At 32.7% G+C, this 21,637-nt stretch overlaps 2 protein-coding genes and 2 long non-coding RNA genes across 14 annotated transcripts; 2 read left to right on the forward strand and 2 right to left on the reverse strand.

Moving 5' to 3' along the window:
- Nucleotides 1-437: 437 nt before the first annotated feature.
- On the reverse strand, nucleotides 438-3,356 carry LOC25498097 (kinetochore-associated protein KNL-2 homolog). Its single transcript, XM_013592847.3, has 4 exons — nucleotides 2,875-3,356; nucleotides 2,702-2,781; nucleotides 2,480-2,618; nucleotides 438-1,634 (listed from the first exon to the last, which is right to left on the reverse strand). Exons 1-4 carry the CDS (start codon nucleotides 2,941-2,943, stop codon nucleotides 882-884), a joined length of 1,041 nt encoding a protein of 346 aa, XP_013448301.1. The 5' UTR covers nucleotides 2,944-3,356; the 3' UTR covers nucleotides 438-881.
- Nucleotides 3,357-4,908: 1,552 nt separating this feature from the next.
- Nucleotides 4,909-10,275, forward strand: LOC25498099 (uncharacterized). 3 transcript variants are annotated; one of them, XR_003007217.2, is made up of 9 exons: nucleotides 4,909-5,105; nucleotides 5,417-5,475; nucleotides 5,768-5,826; nucleotides 5,973-6,081; nucleotides 6,282-6,670; nucleotides 6,824-6,887; nucleotides 7,874-8,586; nucleotides 8,740-8,839; nucleotides 9,768-10,275. It is a non-coding gene; the product is annotated as an uncharacterized lncRNA (long non-coding RNA). The 3 variants fall into 3 exon arrangements; XR_003007218.2 differs by having other exon boundaries at nucleotides 4,917-5,105; nucleotides 8,529-8,586; XR_003007220.2 differs by lacking the exon at nucleotides 6,824-6,887 and having other exon boundaries at nucleotides 4,916-5,105; nucleotides 8,529-8,586.
- A 2,971-nt stretch (nucleotides 10,276-13,246) lies between these two features.
- Nucleotides 13,247-21,551, reverse strand: LOC25498102 (soyasapogenol B glucuronide galactosyltransferase). Its single transcript, XM_039828047.1, has 3 exons — nucleotides 20,556-21,551; nucleotides 20,156-20,180; nucleotides 13,247-14,321 (listed from the first exon to the last, which is right to left on the reverse strand). Exons 1-3 carry the CDS (start codon nucleotides 21,183-21,185, stop codon nucleotides 13,474-13,476), a joined length of 1,503 nt encoding a protein of 500 aa, XP_039683981.1. The 5' UTR covers nucleotides 21,186-21,551; the 3' UTR covers nucleotides 13,247-13,473.
- Nucleotides 14,240-19,662, forward strand: LOC25498101 (uncharacterized). 9 transcript variants are annotated; one of them, XR_005643113.1, is made up of 5 exons: nucleotides 15,117-15,377; nucleotides 15,580-15,653; nucleotides 16,091-17,971; nucleotides 18,185-19,166; nucleotides 19,370-19,662. It is a non-coding gene; the product is annotated as an uncharacterized lncRNA (long non-coding RNA). The 9 variants fall into 9 exon arrangements; XR_005643114.1 differs by having other exon boundaries at nucleotides 16,091-17,484; nucleotides 17,701-19,166; XR_005643111.1 differs by having other exon boundaries at nucleotides 16,091-17,191; nucleotides 17,701-19,166.
- Nucleotides 21,552-21,637: the final 86 nt, after the last annotated feature.

Raw genomic sequence — 21,637 nt, forward strand, 5'->3', positions numbered from 1 at the left:
TCGAAAGATGTGTTGTGGAGGCAATGATATTATTATGTTAAGGGTCTGTTTGGATTGACTTAATTGAACTTGTTTACTTGCATAAGTTTTATGACACTATTTGGGAGAATTTTTATTAATAGCTTATGACATTTTTTCATAACCTTTTTTTTCAGCTTATTTCATAAGTTGTCCAACATAGCTTATGAAAACAACTTATAATATTTTTTAATTTTTCATTTACTATAGAAATAGCTTATGAAAGCTTATACTTGAGCACATATCAAAGTAATCGCTTGTTTTTATCAGCTGCAAATAAGCTATTTATCCAAAAAGGTCCTAAGTGATGAAGATAATAAGATAAAACAGGATAGATATTCATTAATAGGTATGAATATGTAACGAACTAGTGCACCATTTAAGAAATGCAAGATTGAAATAGCGGATTCCCAAAACCATAACAGCATCAAAGATCAGGGTAAAGATCCTCTCCATTTATAATTTTTTCCATTTGTTGCAATTTGGAGAGAGATAGACACAAAAAAATAAGTGGTGGGTCCTATCACTAAGTGGATCCCACCATCATTATTTTCTATGTGTCTATCTCTCTCCAAATTGCAACAAATGGAAAAAGTTATAAATGGAGAGGATCTCTCTCCCAAAGATCACAAAATCAATAAATATATCAGATGTGCATATATACCCTTAATTCAACAACCCAAAAAAAGAGGTACAAATAAAAGAAGCAAACTCTAAAACTTATGGAATATGCTTCCTCAGGCACCAATTTGAACATTTCAAAGGCCTCCAAATCCTATGAACACTACACCTATATATCTTCAAAAGCAAGCCAAATAATTTTTCAGTTAGGATCAAAATCCAACAGAATAATCGTAAACAGCTCATTTTTGATAATTTAGTAGCCTGGTAGATCTTCTAACAGGAGAAGTGAAACATTTTACTGCAGTTTTCCCATCCTTTTTAAGCATCATGTGACTTTTCTTGGCAATGCTTCTTGTCAGCACCCTACTACTACACAAGTTACCAGTTTCCCCTACAATCTTCTTCTTGGTACGTTTCTTATCCATGCGGTCACTTGATAATATGTCAAAATCCAATTTCTTTGCGTAAAGTGGAGACCTAAGACTATCAGGCTCATAGGTAGGATCAAATTCAAATACACTAATCAAATTTTGACTATTTTCAGCTGCAGCAACACTTGAGACTCCATTTTCCCCATTAGAAATCATGTCAACCTGCGGTTGAGACAAATCAAGACTCGCAATGTTGTTATTGCCTTCCGGTTCCATATCTTCCTGCTGAGACAACTTAAGACCAGCAATGTTGTCATTACCTTCAGGTTCTATATCTTCCTGCAAAGTTCCATCAGCTGCTTTTTTGTGGGGTGAAGCATTTGAGAATCCATTTTCACCATTATAAATCACACCAACATGTGGTTGAGACAACCTAAGATTCGCAATATTGTTGTTACCTTCAGCTTCCTGTGAGGTCTCATCAGCTGTTATTTTGTGGGAAGAAGTATTTGAGTCGTCAAAACCAGTAACTTTATCCACGTTTTCACATTCATTTTCTGAACTATGAGCTGAATAATTTTTCCAATTGTGTGGAAATCCAACCGAGAAACGGCGACATACCTGTTGAAAGACATTCAATATTTCCAGAAAATTAAATGCGTCAATAACAGACACAATCACACACAAGGGTATTTATTCAATCCATTGAAGATTATGCGTATTTTGTTTCGCTAATAGAATTGATTTTGTTAAAAAGTATAGATTTGGTGTCAGACAAAATTGTCGGACTCTAAATCTCATGCACGTGTGTGTGCCTGTGCCTAGTTTCACATAAAAAAGTTAGCAAAAATATAGGAGTTTGATTTCTACCAAATAAAAGTGATTGATTTGATAAACCTCAATTACGGTGTCTGTGGAACATGAAGCAAACACATGTTGTGATAAAACAGTAAATTTGGCATAGAATTAAAAATTTGACACAACTTTTGCATCAAACTTTTTTTAGAAGTACAAACATGTGAACATAAATGAAATTAACTTCAAACTCAATTAAACCAAAACTAATTCTAAAAATTTAAGTGTATGTTTAAATTCACTTTTAAGAGAGGCCTAAAGTGATTCCAGACATGTTTAAAATATTCTTATGTAGAATCACTTATGCCTCCAAAATGAATTCTAACTCGAAGCTGAAATTTATAGCTTTTGCTTCCAAATTTGATTTTTACTCTCAAACTATGATTCAATTCAGTTTTACTTGAATGCATCAAAAGTCAAAACACACAATGTTTTACATACAACTCAATTTTAATAAAAAATCAATTCATTTAAAATCAAATTATATCAAAGGACTCACAGCAAAACCAAACACACTAGTTATATTCAAAATCAACTCTGTTAGAAGCTAGTGCAATCAAACGAGCCTAGAGAAGGATCAAGAGGAGTGAGAAAGAAAAAGGGTAACCCACCTCAGAAGAAAAACCATTTTGAGATGTACGTGAAGCGTTGATCAAACCGTGAAACATTACAGTGATGCCATCTTGAGTCTCTACAACATTGGGTTCATGTCTCTCTACAATCACGGAAGAAAAAAACATTCTTTCTCTCCTGCATGCACCAATAGTCACAATAAGTAATTACTCAAACAGAGAACCAATCAGAAACCTAAAAATGAAAGTAAAAAAAATTACTCCATTGAAGCAATGCCAGCAAGCGCTAAACCCTTGCATTGGTTTGGAGGTTTCACAAGCCACCATTCATGTAAGAAAATCTACAAAAACAAGCAAGTAGCTTCATGAGTGTGTATACTGTGAATAATTTCGTGAAGAATAAGAAACAAGAGAGAAGGGTGAATGGCAAATACGTGTTTAGATTTGAAGATTGAGTTGGAGAGGGGTGTAGTGGTGGATCGTATTGGGGTCTTGGAAGCCATTCTGATTTTCTTGTCGAGGAGCAGTTTTCTTTCCGTTATCTCTCTTTTGTTTTTGCTTAGCTTCTCTCTCTCTCTCTCTCTCTCTTCTTCAACCTTCAATCTCTATCTGTCACACAACCGTACTCAACCTCCGATCCCTCTCCGATTAACTTCCGTCCGATGGTGGTGACGACGATGGAGGATGATGACTGATGAGAATGGTGGTTGTTGTGACGGTGGGAGGATGTGGTGGTGCGGAGATCAGGATGACGGCGAGAGTTCAGAGAGAGGGAGAGAGAGAATGGACAGGTGTGGTGTTGGATGGAGGTTGGTGACCGCGGTGGTGGGAGGACGGAGGTGGTATGAGGATGGTGGTGGTGGTGGTGATTTAGTTCAGAGAGAAACAAAAGAGAGAACAGGCACGGTAGAGAGAAAAGAAGAGAGAGTGTGTGTAGTGGTTTTACCAAACTGCCCTCGATTTGAGGTTGAAATAACAAAATTGCCCATGGTGTTGGTATTGTGTCTAAAATTTTGTGTCTAGTTATCATTCCTCATAAATAAATCTTATAATTTGATTGATAAAAAAAAACATAATTATGAAATATTAATCCTGCCATCTCACAATAATTGACATATTTGCTTATTTCGCACATATTATGAAGGTATCATGGCTTATGTATATTTGACTTATTTCGCACATATTATGAAGATATCATGGCTTATGTATATTTGACATTTGAAGTGACACTCGATATATTATAGTGTACACTTGAAATGTGTATGAATGCAAATGTAATATACAGAATAACTAAACGACGCCCAAAACAAGCTTTAACAATTGACGCACATGTACTATTTACATAGTCTTAGACACAAATCATGACAACTTGTGCCACTGAGTTCATGAGATTAAGCATTGATACATGTTTATATCGGCATAAAAGAACAAGTATTACGAAACTCAAAGCAATGGGAACAAATGAGATAATGGTGTTTTAACAGACATCATACAATATGATGAGAATTGAAACAACTCAAGTTGTGTGTCCCACTAAAAAGAGAATCAGAATCTAGTATCACTAGTACAAAATTAAAACATAGTGCTGGTGATGTAATTTTTTATTTAAAACTTGGTATCCGGTCCACATACCGACGAATCTGAGGGGTTTAATCCTAAAACCCACTTGCGGGGGCCCATTTAAAGCTGAGCAAAGCTCTGTATAGACTAGCCCACCGAACTTGACACCGAATAAGACCTTGAGAGAAGCACAATCCAAGGTCCCAAGCTAACACTACCGGGCCAACTCAAATGGGTTGCAAATGTAACTAAAAAACATTAAACTCTCCTTTGCCTAAAATTGGAAGTATAATATTTCTGATCATTTTTACAGTCACAAATATAACAGCAGCAAAAGAAAAACAAAGAATATGCTAAATTGAACCGGTTCTATTATCGCAATTTGAAGAAAGTCTGTTAGGACTTTCAACAAACATGATAAGTGCATAAAAAAGAACGAGGAATCTGGAAATGACACAGTTGAAACAAAAGACATTGGTTGAATTACAGAACTAAAATTGAGAATTACCGTGTGTTATTTATTGTTGTTTCAGAGGTTTGATCTTGAAACTCAATGAATGAATGGAAAAGAAACACCCAATTGCGTTTGGGTAATATGTGTGGGGAGCGGAAAAGAAGAAAATAATAAAAGCGGGAAAATATGACTAGTTTTTGTTATTTAGGGAGAGAAACAAATTTGGGATCCCTAAAAAAACCAAAGAAACCAATTTAGAGAACCCATCTTAATAATATAAATGTAAAGAAATTTTGCATTCAAACCCTAGCAAAACCCTAATGCAGCCCTGCCCATTTTTACAGATTTGCCCTTTGTTTGGAGCCAAAATCATGTCTTTCTAAAATGACAATTTAACCCTTGATCTAAAACCAGGAGCAGCCCATGGTATTATGGTATTAGAAACCACTTTTGCAGTTTTTTTCTCAGCACATGATATTAGAAATCAATTTTGAGCTTTTTTCTCACACCCTCTTCTCTTCCCTCTTCCAATCGATCACTTCTTCTCCATCCCTCCCTCCCTCCCTCGTCCTTCTTCTCCCTCCCTCACCCTTCTTCTTCCTTTATTCTCCATCTAAGGCTGATTCTCCTTCCATTTCACTCAACCAACAGGTTTTATTCTTTCTCAATTAATTTATTTTTTCGCTTTACCACCATTATAGCTTCTTCTTCATCTTTGCTTATTCTGTAAATGCATGTATTTGTTATTTCTTCTCAATCGATTTTGTCTGGTTTGAGGGTTAAGTGCTATCGTAACATATCAACTTGATTGTTCTCCCTCTCTCATTTTGATTTTGATTTACAATTCCATTGTTTTTTTTTTGTTGAGAGATTGATGATTCCATTGTTAGTTATACTATTTCAATTTGATTTCGGTTGATGATTCCATTGATATTTCTACTTTTGATTCGTTTCTATTTTAGGTTGCAGATCACATCGCGCATTGCAATGGATGGAAGGATGGATTCTGGAAGTTAATCTTGTGAGTTTTTTTGTTAATTTGTGCAAAAATTGAATTATTATTATTATTATCCCATTCCTGGTGTTTAATCATCTTCCTTTTGTTTTTTCTCTTTATTGGGGATCTCCAAGTTATCCTATACATAAATTGGCATGCTTTGCTGCATAATGAGAAATAGAATCAATCAAATAGTATTTGCAATGCTCTCTCTGGATTTATGGTTTAAAATGAAATATAAAATTAATCAATATGTTTTTTTTTTTTTGTTGATATGGTTTAAGTTTGAGGTTTAGTTTGATATCCCTGTTTACAGAGCCTTTGGATTCTTATACGCCTCAAGAATCATTTTGGTGATGATTCGGCATCATTGAGGTAATTCTTAGATGTGCTTATCATATGGTATCAGATCATTCTTTGTGAATTCGAAAGAAAGTAAATAGTATATTTTTCTTTCATTTTGACATTGTGAATTTATATGATATCAAATTTGATTGCTTTATGGTGTTGTTTACCTGCAGTGAAAGTGAGTATGAGAGAGAGAGATTCACCAAGAAATGATGAAAGCTACTTTGCACTCTAAGTGTTTGATAAAAGGATCACTATACCTTACACGAGGCTTTCTTGCTGGTAAGTCCCATTCTTATTTTCTTCTTTATGCATTTCATAAATTTACATATCTCTTGAAATTTTGAAATGAATTTATATATTTCTTATAGATTGTTCAAAAGAAGATATTGGCATTTGGTCAATTTATCTTTTAGTATCTGATTATAATTGTGAGTTTTTGGAAAATCGTTATCATAACATTACTTACTGCCCAAGTGCAGGCACAGGTAGAACAAAAACAACTAGGTGGAATGGCTGACCTAGAAAGCTTTATGTAGATTTGGACGATTTTGACGTGGAAAAATGAGAAGGGGTTGTCAAGGCTGCAAGGCACATGCTGAGTAGTTGGAATCAGACCAATTTTCTGCTGGAACTTCACCATATTCAGGTCACAAATCTACAACAATCACTTGAAGAAAGTGTGATGTTGGGTCATAAAATGCAGCGTAGATGCAGGCGCACCTCTATTTTATCAACAAAATATGTATGGAATTGGGATATGCATCAACAATGACAGTGGTGAATTCATCTAAGCAAAAACCAAACACAAGAAACAACTCCTTTCTCCAAAAGAGGCAGAAGCTATGAGACTTTCACAATATATTATTCGGTTTGTTCTCTTTCATTTTGATTTAGATTTACAATTCCATTGTTTTTTTTTTGTTGAGAGATTGATGATTCCATTGTTAGTTATACTATTTCAATTCGATTTCGGTTGATGATTTCATTGACGGTTTCTGCTTTTGATTTGTTTCTACTTTAGGTTTCAGATCACATCTCGCACGATGTTGCAATGGATGAGAGGATTGATTCTGGAAGTTAATGTTGTGAGTTTTTTTTGTTAAATTTTGCAAAAATTGAATTATTATTATCATCCCATTCTTGGTGTTTATTCCTTAATGCAAAAATTGAAACTGAATTCACTAATTTTGTTTATGTATTTGACCTCAATCTGTAGTTGCTCAATATCAATCTAATTAGGACTGTTATTCCTCTTGCTATCTATGCTTTTTAATATTACAGTCATTGTCCTATTTTGAGTTGTAATGAGTTTGTAGGATGATATGTTATGCTGTTAGTTTGCTTTAAGAAAATGTCGCATGAAAGACTGATCTCTGTTCTGATTTACAGCTAAGTTTTTATCTTTAGGTGAAGTCTAAAGAGTGAATGATATGTACTATGTAGTATTTTGGTTTGGTATAAAGTTTTGTTTGTACTTAGTGTTGGTGTTAGTGTATGGTGTTTAATTTGGCAAAGGATCTGAGTTGTTTGTCTGTTAATCAATTTGGTTCTAATAAAGTGTATTTTTTAATCAAAATAATATTCTATGATTTCTATCTGTTATCCAAGCTCTGCTTAAAGCTTAGTGACAAAATATGCTTAAAGCTCATTGTAATTAAATAATGGGTTAGATGACATGTTTAGTACTTTTTGTTGGTTAATTTGATATGTTAAATGATTGTTTATGATATCTAGTTTAGAGAGTTGTAATGACACATTGTTTAGAACAACTATAATGACACATATGGTTTAAACATGTGTTTTAATGACTATCTGAATTTGTTTATGGTTTCTCCAGTTTATGATTTTGTTCCTATAATTGAGAGCTCTAAGTGCATCACTATGATGAAAGCATTTTTTGTTATCTTCATAGTAGATTTTATTTTGTTTATTAGTGTCTTCATAGCAGATTTTTTTTTATTCATAGCTTTATTTGATATTAACTTTGTCATAGCTATAAGGCAATAAGGTCGGTTCATTACGCTTCATTTTTGCTGCTAAGTGATATGCCACATGCTACTACTGTGTGCAGTACTAGGTGCTTAGTTTGTGTTTTCTACCATACCTTTTTGCGATACACGAGGGAAAGAGTGCGGGAGGGGATTGTGTGCAACGTGTGACGAAAAATAGGATACATACAAATGACAATTGGAAAGTGACGTTGACTCCAAATATGCATTTTCCATTATGGCACAAAGAAGCCGAGACAGTTACGCGACCGATTTCAGTCATGTTCACTATTGTTTGTCCATTAGTATCTCCAGACAAGTTTTTTATGCCTCTTCATATAATATGCATAGTTTAGCTTTTTGCTACTTTGATATTTGTCTATGTACTTGGTTTGGATACGAAACACAAGATGATACTTGACTATTAGAAAGATGTAAACAACTATAGAAGTATTTTATTTATATAGGCAGAATATGGATTCTTTTTTGCAGTCATTTTTTGTTGCGGCATTCATATTGGTTTAAATACAAGTTTTATTTTTCTGTTACCAAGCATTCCCGGTCTTGAAATATTGGTTTAAGGAGAATTTTCTACATGGTAATGAAGTCTTCCTCTACAGACGAGGTTACAAATTCTGATGCAACTAATTTTTTAAATAAAGGAACACATCTTTTTCTCTGTAATTGCTTTAATATTGATATATGATGTGGTCTTTAATAATGGAGTCCATGCTGCAGAATTTCATTATGGCAAGGAGTACACAAGAAGTTGCCGAGGGATTACTTAAATTAAAGGGTTGGTTAGTTTGTCTTCGCTTATTCATAACAAATCTGCAAAAAAAAATTCTTTTCTTAAGAAAACTCAATATAAAATTATTTTTTATTGTTATATGCTTCTTGCTGTTTTTTTTTATTGATAAACATGTGATATTACCTTTGCCTTTCTCAGCTTAATAGGTCTGATCGATGGTGATGACGAGTCTGATCTGTTGCTTCGAACTAACCTTTTGAAACTACGCACTTGCCTCATAGAATTCAATACAACCAATGTAAGTCATATTGCCTTATTGTGAAACATCGAAACTTTCTTTTTGATTGGTTATTGATCTCCGTTTTTCTAAGGAAAATTATACATATAAAATAAATTGCAGTTAACAAATTAGCAATGTACTTGGTAAAAATTCATAATCTATAAGAAACATTTTAGCTGAAAAAAAACTAAAAATGCAATCAGGCCTAAAGGTGATATTTCTATTTTGCGAGTTTTGTTTCTGTTGCTACCTGTGATCAGCAGTTTCTTCTCTGTTTTTTTTTTGGTGAACGATGCTCTTCTTTTTTCTGTTAAAAAAAATTGGTGTTGTATAGTTTACTAAAAATTCATAATGCAACAAATACATTTAAATGGTACAAAAAAAATAAATATGAATGCATACTCACATAGACATTGCAACTCAGGCTAACACTGATAGTGTATTTTTCGAGTTTTGTTTCTGTTGCTACCTATCATCAATACTTTTTTTTTTTTTTTTTTTTTTCATTTTTAGTGAATGATGCTCTTCTTTTTCCTGTTAAAAAAAACTGGTGTTGTACATGGTTAAGGAAGATTCATAATGCCACAAATCACAAATACATTTAAATGAAAACTGCAAAGTTAGAAATGCAAACTCACATAGCCATTGTAACTCAAGGTAACAGTGATGGTGCTATTTTACAGCAGAAAGGAAAATTGTCAGCGTGATTTGTGAAGAAGGAATTTAAACTCACAAGTGGAATATATGTAATGTTGTGACATCCAAATAACAATGACTATATTGGTTGGATGATGATTATTTAGTAGTGGAAACATTTTGTTTTGCAACTTCCTAAACTTAATCACTGCTTCTAGATTGGACAATGTGTCGGAATCTAATTTTAATTTTGAATGTATATTATAAAGTATTAATATACACTTACCTTGGTGATTATAATTGTGTGAAGGGGGAGTGATCAATGGCTTGATGGGCTGGTTTTTGTTGCTGCAAGGATGCTAGCTGTTGTTTGCAGCCTGCCTGCAGCAGGTGTTTTTGACCCCCTGCGTGTTTGGTTCTTTGGGACCCTGCTATTATGTGACTTTTCCTGGCTTTGTTTTTTGGAGTTTTTTCCTGGCATTAGTGGAGTGCAGCAGCTGCTGGTGTGTCTGGCATCAGCTGGTATGGCGGGAATGCCGCAGTTTTGCGGTTTTGGGAGTTTTTAGATAGGTCTGTTATGCCTTAGTAACCGTTGGTTTGCCTGAGTTTTGTTTATGTTCCACTTCTCAGTTGGAGTTAGGAATCTTATGGGTTTTTTTTTTATTGAGTTTTCCTTTTGGTGTTGAGGTGCCTACTGTTATATGGCGCCTTATTGCACTCTTTTTCCTCCTTTGCGGGACAATGTACAAAGAAGTGTTCCAGAATGTTCGATAGCCTATTTTATTATTCCATGTTTGTTGTTGTCACAGTTGTTTGCTTCATCTATATTTTGCTTTAATTTGTTTTATTTTCTTTTAGAACATTTCACGTCATTGGTTTTTCATGTCTATTCATTCACATGTATTATTCCTCCATTGCTAATGAAATGTGTCCATTACTGTCCCGTGCGATAGCACGGGTCGACCGTCTAGTGATCATAAAGTGATACTTCCCTTAGGTCTTATTTATAAGAAAAAAATTAGGTTAACAAAAGTTGATGTATCTGAATTGAATTGTTAATCAGATATATCAACTTTTGTTGACCGAATTTTCTGTAATAGTACCGGAGAGGATATAAAATAATTAGATGCGTTTAATTTTTAAAATTGAAAAAATCTTATACATAAATATTAATATTTATCATTTTTTATTTGGACGATATATTGTATTAATCTATTATTTGTTGATTTTTCACAATACTTTTTTTTTTGTCAAGTTGTCTGGCGGCTAAAGAAATTCACAAGTGAATAAGTGGGGTGTATGGAGGTTCGAACTTCAACCCTTACATTTATTTTCAACCCTTATATTTATGTCTAGCGAGAGAAGTTCACTTTATAAATAAATAAGTGGAGGTTCGAACTTCAACCTTTACATATATACATTATCCTTTATCAAGTGAGCTAAGCTCATGGTACTTTTTTTTTTTTTTTTTAAGACCATAGTACTTATTAATTATAGTAGTTAATCTATATTATATTTTACCATTTCACGTGTTTCAATTATAATCTATTACTTTGGTAAAAATATATATATAATCGTCCCCATGAGCTTAGCTCATTTGGTAAGGGATAATGCATTTATATGCAGGGGTTGGGGTTCGAACCCCGGACACCCCACTTATTCACCTTTATAGTGAATTTCTCTAGCCGTTAGACTACTTGACCAATATATATATATATATATATATATATATAATCAATTACTTTCATTTCCTAATGATTAAATTTTCATATATTATGTGTTATATAGCGTTAAGATGGACATTATCATTCACTCAATAAAAAGTTGTCATCAAACCCCAACTTCTTTCCCTCATCTACTAAAACGGGTGATTTATGGTCCATTTTGACTTAAAATCATCGTTGTAATTCGTTTTTTTCTTTCCCTTTTTATTGAAATAATTGAATTTAACATCTATTTCATTTTTTATTTTGTGATTTCGTCATCTTAGTGTGGCGTTGGTTTGTTAGTCGTTTTTGTGCGGCGTTGTTTGTCTTTCTTGTTTCATTTAGGTATTTGTTCGATTCAAATTGTCTGATCATCTTCGATCCAATGCAGATCCAATTAATGACTTTATCATCGTCCATGTTGCAGATCTGAAGACATGGTATTCTGGATACATGAATATAGTCATATGTGTAGGCTTTTGTACTTTGCCATTTTATATATTAACATAAATGTTATGAGTTTGTTCACAAGTCATCCTTTTTGTTTTTAGTGAATTTGTATTGTATCAATGTACTCTATCATTTTGAATGAATGATTATCACTTATTTTTTTTAAAAAATAAATCACAATAAAAAAAAAAGACTGACACTTACATGTTTGTTTTTGTGTTTTTATTGATTTTGTTGACAAAAGATGATAAAACCGTAAAAGATACTTAAGTGAAGAGTAAAATTAAATGAAAAATGCTACAACAAAACACTATTTTTATATAAGGTCAACATAAAAATTTATCATATTTTTATGGCTTAAATGCTCTTTTGGTTCCTTAACTATTTAATTTGTATCGCTTTGGTCCCTTAACTAAAAAAAGGATTGTTTGAGAATTTTAAGTTTTTTTTTAGTCTCGTTTTGGTCCCTTTTGTTAGGTTTCCGTTAGTTTTAATAAAAAACTTTTAAGTGTGGACACGTGTCACCTTGTCATTAGTTTTGGTCCCTTTTGTTAGGTTTCCGTTAATTTTTTTTTAATTTTTTTAAATATATATATTTAATTTTTTTGTAAAAAATTCCCAGAACCAATGACAAGGTGACACGTGTTAACTCTGGGACACGTGTCACTTTGTCATTGGCTTCGGGATTTTTTTTAAAAAAAATAATTTTTATTTGTAAAAAAAAAACAAAAAAAACTCAGAGTACATTTCTGCAGAGTACATTTTAGTATAGAGAGAGTGACTTAGACAGGCCTCAATAGTGAGGATTAAGAAATCTAGGAAGCAACTTGATGTTTGGCACTGTGTGAACTGACAGAACTATGAAGTATTTGATGTAAACCAATTGCATGAATTAATTAGTTTATGAGAGTTTGTTGACAATTGCATGAATGTAATTAGTTTATTGAGTTGGTTGGCTCTTTCATTTTATTTTTTATATATAAAAATATCGATTAAGGGAGATACGATTCGTGCAAGCTCAGGTTTCTAATTTGAACCGGAGGATGATAACGGATAAAGAGAATTCTCACTTTAGAGGAGTCGGATCCTTCTGACTAACATGGATAAAATATATTTAACCCTCTGATAAGTTTCATCTCCCTAAAGCTTTAGTGTGGTCTTTGTTTGGATAGTGTCATTCGACACTCATCTTTATTAGACAACCTGATGCTCTGTAGATGATACCTAATATATTTTATATACTTTGTAAGAAAATCAATGTGTTAGGTCATAGTTCCATTTTGTAACTAGGACGATTTCTGGTGTTAATGAGAAATATGAATACGAGAAAATTATAAACTTGGAATTTAGAAATAACAATTTGTTCCAAAATGCTTTGAATTCCTCGTTCGAATTTTTCATTAACTTAAACCCTTGTTCTCCAGAGTACATTTCACTATTTGTAGACGATAAGCTTAGAAAGGAACTAAAGGGAGTTAGCGAAGATGATCTAGAGATTACTCTTGAAAAGGTGACGACGCTATTCCGATACTTGCAAGAAAAAGACATGTTTGAGAAGAATTCCAATCCTAGATTACTAAGATCCTTCTTTCACTTTACTTGTTAATACCAAAAATAAAAATAAAAGAAAGACCTAAAATATCTTTTTTCAAAATGAATGAAGAAAGTACAACATAACATCATTAAGTTTACATGGTTTTTAGACATCAAATCCCGAATCAAATAAACTTGGAAGTCATTTCATTTTGCAACAAGTCAACTCCTTGAGTGTAAACCAAAACCCACCCTCCAAAGTTCGAAGATACTTCCACACAATACCAAATAATTGAGATTTGCATTCAAATCACTTATTTTAAAACATCAAAGATCTTTTGTATTGGCCTTGAGCCTTTGAAGTTTGAGTGACTTAAGCTCATGAATGAGTTGCATCAAATTGGCATGAGAAGACCCACCAACAAGTATAGCTTTCTTTGCATTCTCACTCAAAGCTTTGGCTCTTAATCTCATCTCCTCAGATTCTTTTCCATTTTCCATCACCAAAGCAATAGCCTTTCCAATTTCTTCCCTTTTCACAACCTCACTCCCAAACTCATTCCAATTTCTCCATTCTTTAGCCCCAACAGACACCCCAATTCTCAACACATCAATAATAATCTTCTCATTAAAAAATTGATCAGCAAACAAAGGCCAACTCACCATAGATAACCCAACTTTAATGCTTTCCATTATTGTGCTCCAACCACAATGAGTCACAATTCCTCCAATAGCTTTATTTTCAAGTATCAACATTTGTGGTGCCCAACCCCATATCAAATAACCCTTATTGCTTTCTTTCACTCTCTTTTCAAACTCCTCCATAAATCCTTCACCTTCTTTATCATTATTCTTACGAACAACCCAAATGAAATCATGGCTTGAAGCTTCAAGTGCATGAGCTATTTCAATGAGTTGAGATGTTGGGAACTTGTTTAAGCTGCCAAAACTTAGATAGAGAACAGAATTCTCTTTCTTAGAGTTAAGCCATTTAAGCAAGTCATTATTTCCTTCTTCTACTTTTGTGCCTCCACTTTCGTCGTTGTCGGAAACATCTTGATTTGCCCATAATGAAACTGGTCCTATGCCCCAACACTTTGTTCCAAATGCATTCTTGTAATGCTCCTCATAAGCACCCTCGAAATCGTAAAAGCTATTAAATATTCCACCATACACTACAACATTTTGGCCCTACGACAACGCCTAAATTTTGGAAGGTAAAAAAACCGTTTTGGTAGAGTCCCATGAACAACGATTTTCTGATTCTGTTGTAATAGGGTATAATATTTTTTCAATTTATTCGTAACAACTCGAAAGCGTTGTGGTATAAGAAACGAGAACGGATTTTTGTTTGTTATTTTCGTCAACACGTATTAACCGTTCTAGTATAATTTTTAATTATTTTTAATAAAAGTATGAGTAACTACTTTGTTAAATACCGTTCTTAAAAACTATAACAAAAAATCTTAATATAACAAAAAAAAAATTACTATTTTAAAAAACTAATAATTAGCGCTATTTTTGATGAAAGATAATTTTCCTCGAAAAATACCCAACAGCCCTCTAGTCAAAAAAAAAAAAAAACAATTTCCTCTTAAAAAAAAAAAACTCAATTAATCAAGAAAAACCAAAACCAAACGCATAAGCTATTCTCAGAAGCTCACTTTCCGTTCAAACGCTCAACCCATTCGAACCTCATAAGCCAAACGAAAATCTCAAAAGATTCAATCCGTTGGGACCCTTAATCTTCTGCGAACTTTCGAAACTCCGAAATCTTCAACCCACTTGAAAATCATAATTCTTCAACCCATTCGAAAATCTCAAAAGCTTCAACCGATTCGAACCAATTCGAATCTCAGAACCCCTTTGAAACTCATGCAGAAACCATTCGAATCCTCAACCCATTTGAAACCTTTTTGATTGCTCGCACATGTTTCTGTATTCTTCCCGACCTTATCACGGTAAGTCTTCTTTGATTCAAAACCCTTTTGCTGGCTTGGTGTGTTATCGACAATTGTACTGATTTTCGACAATTGTTGTATTTATGTTCTAAAACCCCCCAAAAACAACAATATGTATACATCACATATGTAAAAACCGCAAAATCTCTATTATTTCGTTCTAAAAAAACTCATACTTAGATTTTTATTTTTGTTAGGTTTTGGTTTTTCTCTTGTTCATTAAATCTTAAATTTATTGTGACTTTGAGGAGATTCTTGAAGAAATTTCAGGTATTGGGTATTTTTTTTATAGTATGCTTTGTTTTTCTTGGTTTAAAATTTGCTTGCTGTGTTAGATATGATGAGGGATATATACATGTATGGTTATTTCTTGTAGAGTTACATAATGATCCAATTTATTTCATCCAATTTGTGTTGTTTCAGTTGATTTACTGTTTTAGTTTCATAACTTTTGGGGGTTTTGATTTTACAGAGTGAGATAGCTAAGCAGATGCATTTTGAGTTCATCACACCAATGAAAAGCATGTTGTTCAAGTACTCTTGTAGGTACTACTTGAAAAAATTTTACTTACTTGTTTTATGGTGAAACAAATAGACTACTAGAAAAGAAAAGAGGTCTTAGATCTCTTAACAATAGACAAATCAATAGAAACTTGTGTAAATTGCATGATAACTATTTTTTGTATAAGTTGCGTGATAACTATTTTTTGATTCATTTATTTTATTTTTGTTGGGATTTTATGCTGAAAATTTGAGAATGTTATGTTTTTCATTGTTAGATGTTGATTTGGGAGAATGTTAGATTTGGTGCTTTTGATTTTAATGAAAAATTGGGATTAAGAATAGTGAAAACAATTATGTACAACTTAGTGATGATTCTAGTGTTAGATCTATGGCTATATTTGATATCCACATACAAATCTTGATCTTCTTCGTCTCTTCTTCCTTTATGGTCTCTTCTTCCTCTCTCGCCTCTTTTGAAGTTGCCGAAAAACGTATTTATGACATAGAAGGACATGACCTCGACTGTGATGGAGCGCCATTAGCAACACCAAAATAACTATTAAAAGAGCCCTTTGTGAGTTATTCTGAGCTTGTTTCCTTTTCAATTTTTTGTTTCTTACGAAGTTTTTTTTTTTTTTTGTCAAATCCCTAACTTTGTGATGGTTTATTTCAGTGTTTTTTCAACTCTTAGTAGGTGAAGATGTTTTTGATTTTTGAAAAGAAGAATCGGTTTCTACAAGCAGCTAATGCTGATTTGAAATGGAAATTTTGGGTCAGTTCCTTTTCGTTCATTCTTGATTTTCATTGATTGTATAACTGTAATAGGTTGTTTTTGAGGCAATTGGAAACTGGCTTGAATTATAAAATGATGATGATTTTTGTTATTTTAAGTTTTCACTTTTAAATGTTTTGGGATAGATTTATGTAACCAATGACACTAAGACTTAGCTCCTATCAACCTTGGAATGGTCATAGATAGAATTCTAGTTCTAGATTTTAGATAATTGCATTTCCCTGATATACATATTTTTATGCATTTATCAGTCAGTAGTCATTATGATGGGAATCCACTATATAATCGGACCAAGGAACAACAATAAGAAGAAATTGACTTCTAGTAGTGGGAAGAATTCTTGATAAATTGCAGAGAAAGAAGTTTCCAAAATTGCAAATAAAGGAACGACAACTTGTGTTGGAAGCTGGTTTAGCAGTAATACTGTCTGCTAGGGAAATATGTTATCTTATGTCAATCTTATTTGTTAACTGTTTTAGCACACTCTTGATTAGTAGAGTAAATGGTGGGTGCCAAGCTTATTTCAAGCTTATTTGAATATTGTCTGCAAAGTTTTTGTTGATTTCAATTTCTTTGGTGTTCGTTCATATTTTCTAAGACATTGGTTATAGATTTTATTTCTTTATTTAAATATCTCATTTACTTCTGTCTTGTTGCAGTCAAAAATGGAGTATACATAATGCTTGTAAAGGATGCTGGAGATGCTTTTGGACGAAGTCGTTTTGTGAAGATTGACTGCAAGGGATTAGATCCTGGTGATTACAAGAAATTAGGTTCCAAACATAAGGTACTACATAACCAGCTTTCATTTTTTTCTTGTAGATTGCTTATTTTATGTTCTTCCTCTTTTTTCCTGGCCCAAATAAGTTTGATATTTGTACCATATATAAGTCAATAGAATTAATTCAAAGTAGATGGAGTCTACACGTTGCTGAAAAGAATTAAAAAAGATATACTTGCTTATGCTTAGGAGTTGAAAATAGTATCCTTCCGTTTCCTTTGTTGTCATGTGAGAGAGCCACCGTCATCTCCTTTCTTCCTTGTAGTCGTTTTTCCTCTTCACATATCGGGAGAGATTTTGTAAAAACCCAAAATCCCCATTTTTGAAAACTTTAATATTCACATCTGTCTTCTAATATGAGATCTAATGCCTTTTTTTTTTTTAGAATGATTTTGCTTGTGTTAAAGTTCTGATTTGGGAATTTTATGGTTATTGGTTTGCTAAAATTTGTGTTATTCATGGTGTTTTCTGATATTTGATTCTGGCATATTCATTTTTTAATTGCTTCTTCATAGGTATATGCTTGTTGGTTGAGGAAATGCCACATGAGAGCATCCAACGGATATTTGTTTCTACAAGCTTTGTTTTTATCTTCATCAGGAACATTAACAAAAAGTTGTTGTTAATACGTCTCTTAATATTTTTCCTGCCGAGAAAGAACATGTAATTTTGAAGTTTGAAAAGAGTGGAATACATATTCATGGACTACTCATATACACTCAATGTCTTATAAGCTTTTGTCAGTATTTGACAAGCTTTGATGTTAAACCAACATGTGGCATGCAGGTAAAAATCTTAACTATGTAATCATTGTTTAGTATTCACCCCTTGTACAAATTGTGTATTTTACTTCAAAGGCCTGCAACTAAAATTAAATCAAATTAAGTTTAGTGAATTTTATAATATATTATACACATATTTGCTAGTATTCTTCACGGATGAAAATTTTGATCAGCTTAAATACAAAGTTATTGGTGTTAATTTTTTATGATGTCATAGGAACTTCATTTCATTGTTGATGTGTGCAATTTACCAAGAAGTATATGGATATTCAGAGTTGAGTTTGTGTTGTGTCTTGCCAGGTGTGACGTGTCTCTATCACTACTAGTTTATGACTATGTTTGAAACAATGGAGCAATCTCTAATTGATACTAGTTTGAAAAGTTTATGGTGCTGTTATTATAGAACAAACATGTGATAGTTAGAGTGAATTTAAGTACCTTGTGAACATGCCATATAATTGAAGCACTAACATGTTCTTGTTCCATAACTAAATTTTGGAGGTCGTGACTTTTCTCATTTGCTTACTTGGTTTTTAATAATATTTTATAATTTGGTTAATTGGAAACTATAGAATTGTAATATATATATATATTTTTAAACTGTATGTGAGATGTTTCTTTTTCAGTGGCAAATTCTTTTTGAATTACAGCTATAAGGTGGAATGAATATGTTAATTGAGCTACTTCTTTTTATCATATACTATGTTGCTGTGATACTGGTTTTATATTTTTCTGACTTTGACATATAAGATATATTCTTTTGATTGTGATGGGCTGAATTGAATTGATATGTTGTGTGTGAACAAACATGGGTGTTGGGTGATTTTGAGTGTTGGATAGTCACTTGTTTAAAAATTGTTTACCTGCTTTCAAATCTATTCTCAAACTGCATAAGTTCCTTTCAAACCTCATAAAAATAAACATATAACTTGTTTCTTTGGTTTTTAGATGAAAAGGGAAAAGGAGTGACACCTGAACGTCAAGAGATTTACATTGAAAATCTAACTCGGTGTCCTGTATATCTCAATTGGTTTCCTATATTGCTGTATTTGTGTTATCTCACCGATATTGCCTTAATTATTTTGTTGCATTTGTGTTTTCTCACTGATTTATTATTATTATTGGCAGGTTAATCATCAATTTTGTAGCCTTCAATGAGGCTCGGCAAGTTGATACATCTAAAGCAAAAAATAAATAAGGTTTTCATCTCTTTCTCTTTGTTTTGATCTGTTTAAGTTTCTTATGATATAGAAAAGTAATAATCTTATGTGCTCAAATATAATATTTTAGTTTACCCGTGTATGGTTCTTTGCCTCTATTTGCTATTACCATGTTTGGAATTTGTATTGTCCAAGGGAATTTTTGTACACATAACTTATTGAACATTTTCATTTTATTCTAGAAGAATATTGATGATATGGACGAAGAATTTCAAGATTTGGAAGAACAAGATGAAGATATATAAATTTGATGCTTGTTTTTTTGTTTTCCTGATGGATATTGGTGGTCACGTTGAAGATGTTATATTGAATGTGATTAATGATAATTGTCATTATCTCTAAGGGTATTCATTAGAAATCCAAAAATATTATTACGTATGTAATTGTGTAAATGTTACTTTCATTGTGATCAATGATGATCGACAGCTATTTCATTTTCTGTAATATATTTATTTAGTATCAGATTACAATTTTATATTAATAAAGTTCTTTTTTTATCTATGTTATTGCTTTTTTCAGACTTTATTTTCTTTTTTAATTTATTTACGAGATAATTTTTTTTTGAAAAAAAAGTGTTTTGCAACACTTTTTGGCTGTTGGGGGTACTTATATAAAGGCAATTAGATAAAGGTCTTCCAGAACGGTTTTCGCAATAACAACGGTGAGAGGCGTAGCGACATCCCTTAGAAAAGCGTTTCCAAAGAATACCTATTGCTACACTTTTGTTCTTCATAACGGAAAAATAACGTTGTTGTTTTTACCTTTGAAAACCGTTTTCTTTTAGACACTAAAACTACGGTTAATCCCACATCGTTGCCCTTTGTAAAGAAAACCGTTCTGGAAAGATAAGACAACGCCTCAGTTTGCCACAGACAGAAAAGCGTTCTGGTAGACAACAGCAACAGTTTTTTCACATTTTGCTACGCTTTTTTGCCGTTGTCGTAAGATGAAAATGTTGTAGTGATAGCTTTTCCTTGCTGAATCATTGAGCGCCTTCATAAAAAAAAACTGGGTGATTAATTAGCACAATGTCACATTATATAATCATTCTCCTTGCATATTTTGTTGCAAAACAATTCATGATTCTTTCAAAACAATATTATTTAATCTATTTTATGACATAGTAGATCACAAATAGGATTTTAACACAACAAATAACAACAACTTGCATTTATATATCAAATAAAAATTATTCTTTGAATATATTTTCTAAAAACACTATAAATAAAATTTCGAATTAAGTGATCACCTTCACTATCTCTCCAGACATGGTTGGTTTTTTCAAATAACAACTACCAACTTGCATTTATTCAAATAAAAGTTATTCTTTGTATGAAAGTATATTAAAATTTCAAGTTAAGTGATCACCTTGATTATCATTCCATACATGGATGGCTTTTTCATCCAATCTGGTAACTGCGATCTAGACATCTCAAACTTATGTGGAAACCCTACGATTGTGAACTTATCATAATCAGATTCCACTTCGTTGTGAGCTCTATGTTTTTCAAACAAGAGCTCGGCACAGCGAGAGAAAATGCTCGCAGGAGAGAAAACAATTCTTGGAATACCTAACTTGCTTGCAACTTCCACAGTCCAAGGATGACACAAGTCACTAACTATGCAATCAACTTCTAACTCCCCCAACAAGTAATTCTCTATTAGCGACTGCAGCATTACGAACCCCTCTTGGAATTTTGCAGCTTCTGTAAGAGGAGTATCAGTGTTGAAGGTTTCTGTTACAACTGAAAGGTTGACTTGCTTGGCTGGAAACTCCAGAACATGTGTTTTTATGGGTCGACCACGATTGAAATCATGGTCGATAGACTTTTGAAAAATCCCAGCATTGCCTGCAGTGGTGACTATGGTGGAGTCTACACCATGCATGGCAAATAGCCATGACATTTCAACCAATGGGATGATGTGACTTGTAGCTGAGAAGGGAATGAAAATAACCTTTAGGTTATTGGCTTCGGCTTCGTGAGACTGTATCGCCATTTTATCTCTTTGGAGGTTGGAGATACTGCTTCTGATGTATATGAATGAATGAATTTAATGAGTAAGAATATGAATGAATGTGAAGACACGAAAGATTCCCATAATAAATTTATTTTTTCTGAGTTTTTTTAAGAGAAATGTTGCACATGATTTCTATTAAATTAGGAAGTGTATAAAGATGGATGAAGCTTTTGACCTGTTCTTACATTTTTTTTTAAATGTGTATGAAGATGGATGAAGGTGATGAAAATGAAGAATAGTCTATTTTGTTGGTTAATAAGAACACTTATAGTTAGTCTATTTTGGTGCTTGTGATGAAGAAGAGAAACTTCATTTTTTGATGGTTCACTGTTAGATTCAATAGTCTTATTACATGATATAAGAGTCTATTTTGTTTCAAAAAATTAAATAAATTAATAAGATCTAATGTAGGAAACCTACAATGTTAGTAT

The sequence above is a fragment of the Medicago truncatula genome, chromosome 7 (assembly GCF_003473485.1).
Source record: "Medicago truncatula cultivar Jemalong A17 chromosome 7, MtrunA17r5.0-ANR, whole genome shotgun sequence".
In the NCBI taxonomy this organism is placed as follows: domain Eukaryota; kingdom Viridiplantae; phylum Streptophyta; class Magnoliopsida; order Fabales; family Fabaceae; genus Medicago; species Medicago truncatula.